Genomic DNA, 13,298 nt, shown 5'->3' with positions numbered 1-13,298 from the left:
CGCCCAGGTGCTTCATCAGTCGCAGCTTTATGAAAGAGTGGCAAAGAAAAGGTCACTGTTGGGGGAAAAAAACCCACATGAAATCTCGGCTAGAGTTTGCCAGAAGGCACACAGGAGACTCTGAAGTCAGCTAGAAGTTTCTGTGGTCTGATTAATCCAAAATTGAGCTTTTTGGCTATCAGACTAAACACTATGCTTGCTGTAAGCCAAACTGCACACCATCAAAAACACGCACCATCCCTACTGTGAAGCATGGGGGGTGGTTACATCAGGCTGTCAAGATGCTTCACTGCAGCAGACTCTGGAAGCTTGTGAAGTTAGAAGGTAAAATGAATGCAGCAAAGTACAGGGAAATCATGGAGGAAAACCTCTTGCAGACTGCAAGAGAACAGTGATATGGGAGAAGATTTATTTTTCAGGAAAACAATGACTCCAAACATAATGCCAAAGCTATACAGGAATGTCTTAAAAACAACTAAGTTAAAGTGGTGGTGGGGCCAAGTCCAGACCTCAATCCACTTGAGAATTGGTGGCTGGACTTAAGGACTGTTCACTCACAATTGCCATGCGATCTGACAGAGCTTGAACAGTTTTGTAAAGAAGAATGCAGAAAAATTAGTGCCCAGACCTGCAAAGCTGATGGAGACCTGTCCACACAGACTTAAGACTAACTGGCACCAAAGGTGCAACTACTTCTGCGATCAATTATTTTGTTTTATACTTTAAATTAACTTACATCACTTTGTAGAGATCTGTTTTCACTTTGACATGGAAGTCTTTTTCTGTTGATCACTTTAAAAAAAAAACGCCAAATTAAATCCGCTGTGATTCAATGTTGTAAAACAATAAAACATGAACGCTTGGGGGGGGGGGGGGGGGTGAGTGGTGGAATACTATAGGAGCAGAATTAGGCCATTTGACCCATCAGGTCAGCTCTCTATTCCATCATGGTTGAACTATTATCCCTCTTAACTGTATTCTTCTACCTTCTCCCCATAACGTTTGACACCCTGACTAATCGAGAATCTATTGAACTTGGCCTTGAGAATACCCAATGACTTGGCCTGCTCAAACATGTGGGCAATTAATTCCACAAATTCACTACCCCCTGATAAAATAACTTTCTTATCATATCTGTTCTAGATGGTGGCTGTGCCTCCGGTCAAGAATTCTCTCCACATATACTTTATCTAGCTGTTTCATAATTCTATAGGTTTCCAATAGGATCCCCTGACCCCATATTCTTCTAAGCTCCAGTGAGTACAGGCCCTCAAGCCATCAAATGCTCCTCATATATTAACCCTTCTTGCAAACCACCTCTGGACCTCTCCAATATCATAGAAAACATGGAAAAACTACAGAACAATACAGGCCCTTCAGCCCATTATGCTGTACCAAACATGTACTTACTTTAGAAATTACCTAGGGTTACTCATAGCCCTCTATTTTTCAAAGCTCTAATAACTTTTCCAAGAATCTCTTAAAAGACCCTATCATATCTGCCTCCACTACTGTTGCTGGCAGCCTATTCCTTGCACTTACCACGCTCCGCATAAAAAAAAATTACCCTGACATCTCATCTGTACCTACTTCCAAACACCGTGCCCTCTTGTGCAAGCCATTTTATCCCTGGGGGGAAAAGCCTCTGACTAACCATACAATCAATGCCTCTCAACATCTTATACAGCTCTATCAGGTCACCTCTCATCCTCCACCACTCCAAGGAGGAAAGGCCAAGTTCACTCAACCTATTCTCATAAGGCATGCTTCTCAATCTAGGCAACATCCTTATAAATCTCCTCTGCACCCTTTCTATAGTTTCCACATTCTTCCTGTAGGGAGGTGACCATAACTGAGCACAGTACTCCAAGTGGGGTCTGACAAAGGTCCTATAAACCTGTAACGTTACCTCTCGGCTCTTAAACTCAATCCCACGGTTGATGAAGGCTAATGCACCGTATGCCTTCTTAACCACAGAGTCAACCTGCACAGCAGCTTTGAGTGTCCTATGGTCTCAGATCCCAAGATCCCTCTGATCCTTCACACTGCCATGAGTCTTACCATTAAAACTATATTCTGCCATCATATTTGACCTACCAAAATGAACCACTTCACACTTATCTGGTTCTACCCCTTCCCTTGTTACCCACTTGCTCTTGATGTATGTATAGAATATATTGGAATTCTCTATAATCCTACTTGCCAAGGATTTCTTCTGGCTCCTCCTAACTTTTCTAATTCCCTTGAGTTCTTTTCAGTCCTTGTAATCATCAATGGCCCTGTTTGATTTTAGCATCTAAACTTTAGATACTGTTCATATTTTTAATTTTTGACAATTCACCACCTTTCTTATCAAGGTTCCCTTACCTTGTCATCCATGTCTCCTTCTTACTGGAACATACCTGTCCTATACTCTGTGCAATTTGTCTTTAAATACTCTGCACATGTCAGATGTGGACTTGTCTAAAAACAGTTGTTCCTAATTAACTCTCCTTTGTTCTTGCCTAATAATCTTGTAATTTTCCTTGCTTCAATTTAATACACGTCTACAAAGTACATTCTTGTCCTTCTCAATTGGTGCCTTAAATCCTAAAAGTGTTGTAATCACTGTTGTCCCACTGAAAGGTCAGTCACCTGGCCATGTTCATCACTCGACATCAGGTCCTGTATGGTCCCTCCTCTTAGCTGACTATCTAAAGAGTCATTTAAGAAAACACTCCTGATTGCACTGAACTGATTTTTTTTTTGCCCATTTCTACTAAGAAGATCCCAGTCTATGTTCTGGAAGCTGAAGATGCTTCTACAACAATGTTTTTGTTTTACACCTCTCCCTAATCTGCCTGCATATCTGTTCTCAATGTTCCAGTAGCTGTTGGAGAGATCATGTAGTATAATCCCATCAGAGTGTTTGCACCTTTCTTACTTTTGAGTTCATAGACTCAGTCTGTGATTAATCGTTCATCAATTTGCCAAGTTGAATATAATCATTGCCTCTTCATTGAAGGTACTCAGATTTATAGGCCATACATATCAGTAAGCATAGCTTTTATAAAATAAATAGTATTAGCATGTGCTGAAGTTCGCTGATGACACGGCCATAGTGGGGTGTGTCAGTAATGGTCAGGCGGAAGAGTATAGGAAACTGATACAGGACTTTGTGATATGGTGCAACTCAAACTACCTGCGTCTCAATATCACCAAGACCAAGGAGATGGTGGTGGACTTTAGGAGACCTAGGCCTCATATGGAGCCAGTGATCATTAATGGAGAATGTGTGGAGCAGGTTAAGACATACAAGTATCTGGGAGTGCAGTTAGATGAGAAGCTAGACTGGACTGCCAACACAGATGCCCTGTGCAGGAAAGCACAGAGTCGACTGTACTTCCTCAGAAGGCTGGCGTCATTCAATGTTTGTAGTGAGATGCTGAAGATGTTCTATCGGTCAGTTGTGGAGAGCGCCCTCTTCTTTGTGGTGCCGTGCTGGGGAGGCAGCATTAAGAAGAGGGATGCCTCACGTCTTAATAAGCTAGTAAGGAAGGTGGGCTCTGTCGTGGGCACAGAACTGGAGAGTATGACATCGGTGGCAGAGAGGAGGGCGCTGAGTAGGCTACGGTCAATCATGGAAAACCCTGAAGCACCATCCAGAGACGGAGAAGCAGCTTCAGCGGCAGGTTGCTGTCAGTGCAATGCTCCTCAGACAGGATGAAGAGATCATTACTCCCCAACGCCATTCGGCTCTACAATTCAACCACCAGGGGCAAGACATGTTAAAGTGCTGGGGTTAGGACTGAGCTTAAGTTACCACTCAATGCACTTTAATAAACTATTTAAGAACTTTTTAAAAGCTATTTATTAATGCTTTTTGGGAGGGTGATTTTAGATGCATATCATATTTATACTGTTAAATACTGTATGTAATTAGTGTTGCTACAATAAGTGTATGGGACACTGGAAAAATGTTGAATTTCCCCTTGGGGATGAATAAAGTATCTATCTATCTATCTATCTATCTTATCTAGTAGAGAATGTGAAATACAAAGATTATTTGGGGGTTGCAAGTTTGTGGGGGGGGATGGTGAATATCCACCTTTAGTGTGTGGATTGTCATATTTTTAAAATGCATAAGAATATCAATAATCTAGTTGTAAACTTATTAAGCTTTAAAGGATAAGGGGAAATTACAGGAATTATTTGTCTTTGCCTATCTCTCGGGTAATGCAAAGTAATTAGTCTGAAGTTAGATCCTGGTCAAAGCACTAAATATAATTGCAAATAGCAGTTCCATGTAAATCTTTACAGTATGTGTAATTAGGTTGTGAAAATGGGCACTGATTTTTAGGAATAAAACTGAGAGATTAGTTCTTACTGAAGAATATGCAAAGTTGCATGTCTAAAGAGAGATGAGACCAAATTTAAATTAAGTGCAAAATATATTTCCCTGTTAATTATAAAACTTGATGGGATTATATATTTGGGTACAGAAATTAAAGCAAATCCTGTATATTTTTAAGTTGGCATATGTAATAAGTTATGAGCTGTCAACTTTGGTTAACTTACTCCAGTGACTTCTTTTACAGACAAATTTCAACACAGTTTTAACCAGGGAAAAAATAAAGAAAGAACAAATTATAAATGAGCTGACTGACAAATTAAATAAGCTAACTCAACAACAGGAAAAGGATAGAGGTAAGCTGGATCACATCAGATAACAAAATTGCAGGCCTTTAAATGTTGCCAAGTGACAAAACAGACAATTTTAATGACACAAGATCCTGTAGATGCTGGAAATCCAGATGAACACATGCAAGATGCTGGAGGAATTCACCAGGTCAGGCAGCATCTATGGAAATTAATAAGCAGTTGATGTTTCAGGACAAAACACTTATTGGAATAGAAGTAGGAAGGTGCCAGATTAAGAAGGTGGGGGAGGACAAACTGGAAGGTGATGGATGAAACCAGGTAGGTGATGAAAGGGGATAAAGTAAGGAGCTGGGAAATGAGTTCAAAAGGCAAAGGAATGGAGGAGAAGGAACCTAATAGAAGAGAGTGGATCATGGGAGAAAGGGAAGAAGGAGGGACACCAAGGCCTCTCCCCCACCACCTTATTCTGGTATCTTCCCCTTCCTTCCCAGCCCTGAAAAAGGGCCTCAGCCCGACACTGATTAGTTATTCATTTCCATAGATGCAGCCTGACTGCTGAGTTCCTCCTGTACTTTGAGTGTGTTGCTCTGTAAATTCAATGATCCAAACTTCTGTATCTGAAGACCCAATACAAGATTTATTGTTGAATCTGAATGTGACACAACAATTTATAAATGAAAAATATGTTGATTAGTACTTTGCATAGCTATGCCCTTTGTTCATTCATTTGAAACAAACTCTTTGGAACAAAAGATCCAGAAATTGTAAATTTCATATTGTTAGATATAAATTTCAGTACTTTGATGTAAATCAATAAACTGAAATGTATCAATACATCCTGCACACACTTCAAATCAATGTGCCAAATATCTTAAGAATGCTGCTGGAATTTAGAGGTGGAAGCAACCCTTGGATTTGTAAACCTGTATTCCCACAGAATAAACATGATTTTGACACTGTTTGCTTTGAGAGTCCAATTACTACATTTTAATCAAACTTTAATTGTCTTTTTCTTTTTACCTTGGTTACCAATTAGTATTCAGGGGAATAAATTTGACTTTTATTGACAAGAGCCTACCCCCCTGTTATTCATTCATTGCCTGCAATGTACAAAGAGAAATCTGCTGCTTGCTTAGATTACCTTATGGGTAGAGCCTGATTAGTAAGTTGCATCCAGTTTTGGGATTCTTGAAGGGATATTCATAAATAGGGTTATAAATTGAATGATTTTAATTTTTTGATATATTTTATGTTTCATAAACATCCAAATATATTGCTATTGTCTGCACACTTTCATTTAATAAAATAGCCATGGTGCTAAAACTGACGGATTTTAACAATATAAGCCATTTAACTGTACTCCGGCTTCCAATTGGGTACAGGTATTAGTTTTAACCAACATTTCAATGACAAATGATGCCATCTTCATCAGAGATCCCTGATGAAAATAGTAGACCTTGCCATCGCAACCTCAGTTAAAATCGATACCTGTACCCGTCTGGCAGCCCGAGATGAGTTTATTCATCATTTACGTCGGGAATGCATATGATCCTTTTTCAATATAAGCCATTTTATAATTATAACAGTTTAAAGTTACATTAACTGCCATATTCAAATATTTTTTGTTATTTGGAATGTCCTGCATAAACTTTTTTTTTTAGTTTTGATAGAAACCCTCTCCGCAGACAGAGCAACTTTATTACAAGAAAAGAAAAAGCTTGATGAAGAATTCAACCGCTTACGAAGTAATGTACTGGTGTGCTCTGGCTTTTCATCACCTGGACCACCTGGTGAAGAGATCGCTACTACTTCTGGGTCTGATGTTCCATTTGATTCGGAAAGGTTAGCATCTGTTACTACGGTTGGGGATGATGGAAGAATTGACTCTGCAATGGAGGCAAGCACCATGACTGTACAGTAAGTAGCCATCAGAAAACCAGCCATCTTGGATTCTTGACTGCATAACCTTAATAGGTTATAATCTTGATCTTTATTGCAAACCGGCAGTGTACTTCCTCTGTAACGTTACACTTTATTCTGCATTGTCATTGTTTTACCTTGTTTTCCTCAATGCACTGTGTAATGATTAGATCTGTATGAACAGTTTGCATGAAACTTTTTCACTGTATTTTGGTACATGTGACAATAATAAACCAATACCAATTCCAAACATTTTTTCATCTAATGTGGAGATTACTGCTACAAGTTCCTCTACTTATAATTAAAATAGAGAACTAATTTTTATAAATTACAGGTGTTGAATTACTTCTCCATAATAGGGGAATACTCACCCAGGCATAAACTCATAAGAAAGAGTCTCCAAACAAATACAAACATTTGTAATTTGCTTACTCATAAAGTGATATTTAGTGTTTTAAGATCTAATTATGTCCTATTCTTAATGTTTTAGTTCAGGTAAATGGTAGCTCCTGAGAAAATAAAACCTTTGAAAAGATTCTTGATAGTAATTTTCCATTATTCAATTCCATTTGTTAAAAAGGATTTATCTTGCTCAGCCAACTACCTGTTAATGTTCATTACCATAAGTGTCCCTTGGTACATTGTACCATCAGTGTGTCTTTTGTCTGTGTGCTCTAGTTTCCTCCCACAGTCCAAAGACACTTGGTTAATAGGTTAATTGCTCACTGGAAATTGTTCTGTGATTAGGAACATGTTAAATAGGTAGGTTGCTGGGCATGCACTTGTTGGACTAGAAGGATCTGTAATGCGTTGCATCTCTAAATAAATAAATACTACTCAGAAGAACCTCTATCACCTCCAATAACTGTAAAGCTTTGAGTGTGAAAAGGAATCATGATAACTTCGAGTTTTCAGAGGAATTTGTATTTTGGGTACTTAGAATTCTTATATACTCGGTTACACTGAGTAATGTACTCTTTAGGGTGCTATTTAGTTCCTAGTTCAGATTAAGAAATTCTCATGAATTTTCTTGTCCTTTTAAAGGTGAGAAGGTTGGGGATGGTCAACAGGTCGAACAAATTACTTTAACAGGATCTGAATAAGCTTCTAGAAACATTTAAAGTTCTGCCAGTAGCTGAGAATAGTCTCTTCATCTTGGTCATAAATTAAAATTGTGACTAACTAAAGACCCTGTACTTTATCCCTATTGTACAACAATAATAATATTTTACCTTAGAACAGCACATTTATTCACTGATCTTCTGTTCTTTAACCAACCTTCTGTCCATGCTAACTTCAATCCCATAAACATTGCATAGGATACCATGTTAATGATTATTATTCAAATGTCTTTTGAAAAGCTATTCATTACCGTAGATGCTGCTTGGTTTGCTGAGTTCCTCCAGCATTTTGTGTGTTGCTCCAGATTTCCAGAATTAACAGACTAGTGTTTACTATTACATTTACTGATTTCATTCCCCTCCCACCATCTATCCTGCTGCTTGTATCAAAAAACTTTTAAGTAATTACAAAATGTTTGATAAAATAGTATTATTTTGTAGGAATACTGTCACTCATATAATCCTGCAGGCAAATATGTTAGGCTAACCAGTCTGCTATAGGCTCTTGTTTCTTTCCTTTTCAAGGTGCAGTGTCATGTTTCGTACCTTCCATTTCAGCATTGAAAATAATAGAAACATAGAAAATCTACAGCACAATACAGGCCCTTTGGCCCACAATGCTGTGTCGAACATGTACTTACTTTAGAAATTGCATAGGGTTACCCATAGCCCTCTATTTTTCTAAGCTCCATGTACCTATCCAGGAGTCTCTTAAAAGACCATTTTTAAGCCAATATATTTGGATACATCATCTCCTGCTATAGTTTTTTTTCCTATTTTTGTTTCTTTAATTGACTTTATTCATTGATGCACTATTACTCTCCATTGATAAACTGTTTATTTTTTCTACTTACTGGTTATAATGAAGCAGGCTGCTAAATGAGTTTATTTCTTTTTTACTCTTTGTTTCAAATCTATACTTTTTTTTTTACCCACCTGAGCCTTGTTCCCCTCCAAGAGGACCAAAACCTTGTAGGGTTTGGAGGCTTGCATGCCTCAATGACCTGGAAAACTCTGTTGCTTTGGGTCTTGGCAGGCCAAACAGATGAAAAGGTGGAGACCAGACTAAGAGTGGTCCACTGGTCCTCCAGGTTCAGGGGTTCAGCTCAGTGCTAACATCCCTGACTGGTAAAACAAAATTGTTACAGAAACAGTGATGAACAATCTTTCTGCATCTGAGTGCGATGGTATTCCCGAGTCTCCAGCTGGGACTTGCATGACTGACATTAGTAAAAACTGAGAGGAAGCTACTGACACAATGAAGCCCTGAGTACCACCAGAGCTTCATTGCTGCCCTAAACGGCTCCAGCATTACAGGCAGTAAGGAGGAGTCTTGATCCAATTTCTTTTCATCCTTGCTTACTGGATTTTTTCACACCCTCTTTCTCCTTCCATTGCCCCTTCCATTGCTACACTTACCCCTAGTTTATGATTCTTAACATTGTTAATGAGAGGGTGGATGTACCAATGTTTATGGGATTAAAGGATTCTGCAGCTACCTCTAAATTTGTATGTATGGCAATGGTTTGTGGAGCTCCTTAAAATTTGTTAGTTCAGAGAACACAAATATTTATACTTTTTCAATACCCTAATTATCACTTTAACTTATTCCAGTGAAACCATCCACATGTCTGAGGAAAAACATCGGATTATGATTTTAGAAAGAGTAAGTACATGTTTGTATCTTAAAAAAAGTATGAATTTCACTGGGGAGATACTTAATCCATTATATATGAATGACTTGGGTCTTGCATGTATGGCATACAATTAAGGCACTGAACAAAGTACAATTCAAACAATTTGTCCTTGGTATTCAGTTGACTTGTGTGCCAACATAGGATATTTGTCTTAGAGTCACGTGGTTTTGATTTTAAATCTTGCTTCTCTTGAGCCTGTCACCTTTGAACGTATTGCAGTACTGAGAGCATGCTAGCAAGTGCCACCTTTAAAATGAGAGAATAACTCCTACCAATTTACTTGTATGTACATAATGCTATTTATGATTCAAATGCTATTTTCCCTGTGCCCAAGTTAATCATTCAACCTCAATCAGCAAAGACAAATTTATTGGAGCATGTATTTCATTTACGTGTATGCAGTTTGACTCTTTGATTTGCTTACAAATGGTGTCTCCAAAATTATGTTTGTGTACTGCTGCAGGAGCTTAGAGGGCACAAAACTTTGAAATCTGGGTTTCTGTTAATTTTCTGACCCTTCGAGCTGTTGTTTCTAATGCTAGATGATTGGAAGACATTAATAAATAAAGCATTGATGTTAAAATAGGCATTTTTCAGACTTGCTGATGCTTAAATATTGGTTAAAGGAGCAAATGTATTTTTTTTAAATCAAAGGACTGGGGTGTCTAATTTTGAAGCACTAGATTGCTGTGCACATATTTGGGTTGCTTAACTTGGCCATATATGTTCACAGTATTTTGTTTATAAGTCAATTTGAAGAGCTTTGGAGTTTCCAAAGAGCATAAAGTACCACACAAATAAAAGAGTAATTCTTTCAGCTACCCCTGTTGTGTCAGAGTAGAATGCAAAACTATAAAGTTTTGGTACATGCCTATCCTAAATTAGTTCTAACATAAAGGTAATAGGAAAGGTTCTAACCTTCCCTTTAGGGCCAGTATTAAAATTTAAAACAAATTATGTCTAGAATCTTTGAAGATTGCAATGGCAAGGTGATATGTATCCCAGGTTCTTAAAAGAAAGAAGGGAGGAAAGAGCAGAGTCTGTTTGTCATTTTCCTGTTCATTTTGATTGTAAGTATGGTACTGTAATTAAATTGCTCTTGGGATTTTTGAATCATACTTTTACGCATTATCTGCATAAGCATATGCACTTAATGTAATATACATGGAATTTTAAAATATATTAATGACACATTGAATACATTCTTGCAAAGCTTGTTTAGTGTTTTATGTATTTAAGAGTATTTCAATTTGGTTACAGTATCAAAAAAAAAATACAAAATATTCCTGTACTGAACTATTATTTGGAAGGACTACACCTTGGTTGTTAAGAAAAATAAATGGCTACAATGAGGAATATGAAAAATAAAGAACATTTTGATATTCTCCACTGTTTTGCCAGTCAGAAGTAACATTCGAAATTACATATTTGCTGGTCCTTTCACCTCAAGGATCGGTTTATTCATTCACTAGATACATGGGTGCTGGCAAAAATTTATTACTGATTTTTAATTTCTCAGAGAAAGAAACCTTGTTGAATTCTTGTAATGTGTATAATCAAAACTTCTTCACAAACCTGTTTGAAGCTAAGCTAAGGATTGTGATCTGGCAGAGATGAAAAGGTAGCTGTGATAAAACCTTGAAAAATCCCAGTGTATGGCATTCATATTATGCTGATGCTAAAATCCATAAATGTTAGATAGTAAAAAGGGGTAAGGGTTGGGTTGATTAAACAGACTTATTTACTTGTTTTTTTTTGCATTGGTGCATTGCCAACAAAGGTGGCAATCATTCATCCATTATTAATCTTCAATTTGGTGCTTTGAACTTCTACTCCAATGTGCCTACTGTCACAACAGGTCAACAGCAGATGCCATTTCACTGGCTCTTCACTCAACCCTGGAACATCTAGACAGTGAAGTTATAAGATATATTAGAATGCTTTTCATTGACTACAGCTCTGCATTCAACATCACCATCCATTCAAAATTAATTAATAAGCTCTAAAACCTAGGCCTCAATACCCCTTTGTGCAATTGGATTCTCTCTTTCCTCACTTACATACATCAGTCAGCTCTGATTAGCAACATCTCTACCATCACTATCAGCACAAATACAGCACAAAGATGTGTGTTTAGCCCTTTGCTGTACTCTTTTTATACTTATAACCGTGAGGCTAAGTACAGCTTTAATGCCATATTTAGGTTTGCTAATGATACCACTGTTATTAGCTGAATCAAAGTTAGCAACTAATCAGCATATAGGAGGCAGATTGGAAATCTAGCTGAATGGTGCTGCCACAATAACAACCTTTCACAACATCAGCAAAACTAAAGGGCTGGTTATTGACAACAGAAGGAGGAAACCACAAGTCATGAGCCAGTCCTCATCAGAGGTGGAGAGGTTCAACAACTTTAAATTCATCAGTGTTATTACTTCTGAGGATCTGTTCTGGGTCCAGCACATGCCATTAGAAAGAAGATTTGGCAAGTCATCTGAAACGTTGATGAACTTTTATAGATGCCAGATGAAAAGTATATTGACTGGTTGCAAAAGCCTAGAAAAAAAATTATGTATTCGGCCCAGTCGACCACAGGTAAAGCTCTTCCCACCATTGACCACAACTACAAAGAATGCGGCAGGAAAGCAGTATCAATTATCAAGGGCTCCCACCATCTAGGTCATGCTCTCTTGCTGCTGCTGTCAGAAAGGAAGTACAGGAGTTTTGGGTCCCACACCTCTAGGATCAGGAACAGTTATTACCCCTTCACCATCAGGCTCCTGTACCGGAATGGATAACCATACTCGCTCCATCACTGATCTGATTCCACAACCTTATGGACCCACTTTCAAGGACTCTACCACTCATGCACTCAATATTTATTTATTATTGTTTCTTATTTGCATAATTTGTTGCCTTTTGCACATTGATTGTTCATGTTTGTATGCAGTTTTTCATTGATTCCATTGTACCTTAGTATTTATTGTAAATGTCCACAAGAAAATGAATCTCAGTGTAGTATATGGTGACATAAGTACCTTAATAAATTTACTTTGAAGTTTCTGTAATTCCTGTTTTTAATTTTGCCCATTGGGTCCACAAATCCTTCTCATATATCTAAGCGTATTTGTTCTAAAGCCAACATCTTTCCAGTAAGATATGGTTCTCAGAAGTTCTTTTAAACCTCTTTTTGCATTGTCTACCAGAGGTTTTCATAACTAGCATAACTTCTGCTCAGTACAAAGTATACTGACTGTGTGGTCTTTATGCACCATTTAAAAAGCAACCTGGATCTGTTGGGACTTGTCTGCAGAGTGGGAAATTGCGGAGTGATAATCCAGGACCATACTCCGGAGAATCCAAGAGACTGGAAACCTCATAGAGAAGACTTTTATTGAGTGCAGGCTTCAGGTGGTAGATGGGTGACCACAGGAAAAGTAAGGGAAGTTAGCAGCATTTAGTCCCCTGTGACCATTCCCTTCAGCAACAAGTTTACTGCTGGAGGAGATGATCTGATAGGGGCACAGCAGGAATAGCCAGGCCAGTAGCACGATGGCTGGCTTTGCAGCTCAGGAGAGAAGGATAAAGTCAGGTAGAATGATGGTGATAGGAGACTCGATAGTTAGTTAGACAGACAGCAAGAGATTCTTTGACAGCGAAAGAGATGCCAGAACGGTGTGATGACTCCCAGGTCCCAGGGTCAAGGATGTCTCAGAGCACCTGCAGAATATACTCAAGGAAGGGTCATGGTACACATTGGCACAATACTATAACTAGAAAGGGGAAAGAAACCCTGTGCAGCACAATATGGATTTGGGGAAGAGGATAAAGAGGATAACCTCTAAGGTATTAATCTATAGATTACTCCCAGTGCCACATCCTGGTCAGGATAGGAATAGGATGATGCTGCAGATGAATG

At 38.3% G+C, this 13,298-nt stretch overlaps 1 protein-coding gene across 3 annotated transcripts in view; it reads left to right on the top strand.

Annotated features, from left to right (window-relative positions):
• The window catches only part of rb1cc1 (RB1-inducible coiled-coil 1), a 193,915-nt gene that overhangs the window by 142,065 nt on the left and 38,552 nt on the right, over window positions 1-13,298 (top strand). For all 3 annotated transcript variants that reach the window (XM_059980959.1, XM_059980953.1, XM_059980943.1), the window contains exons 16-18: window positions 4,578-4,686; window positions 6,303-6,558; window positions 9,297-9,348. In XM_059980959.1, coding sequence (XP_059836942.1) covers window positions 4,578-4,686; window positions 6,303-6,558; window positions 9,297-9,348 — 417 coding nt within the window. The remainder of the gene's footprint in view (window positions 1-4,577; window positions 4,687-6,302; window positions 6,559-9,296; window positions 9,349-13,298) is intronic.

The sequence above is a fragment of the Hypanus sabinus genome, chromosome 1 (genome assembly GCF_030144855.1).
Source record: "Hypanus sabinus isolate sHypSab1 chromosome 1, sHypSab1.hap1, whole genome shotgun sequence".
NCBI lineage: Eukaryota > Metazoa > Chordata > Chondrichthyes > Myliobatiformes > Dasyatidae > Hypanus > Hypanus sabinus.
This window is presented reverse-complemented; position numbering and strand designations above follow the sequence as displayed.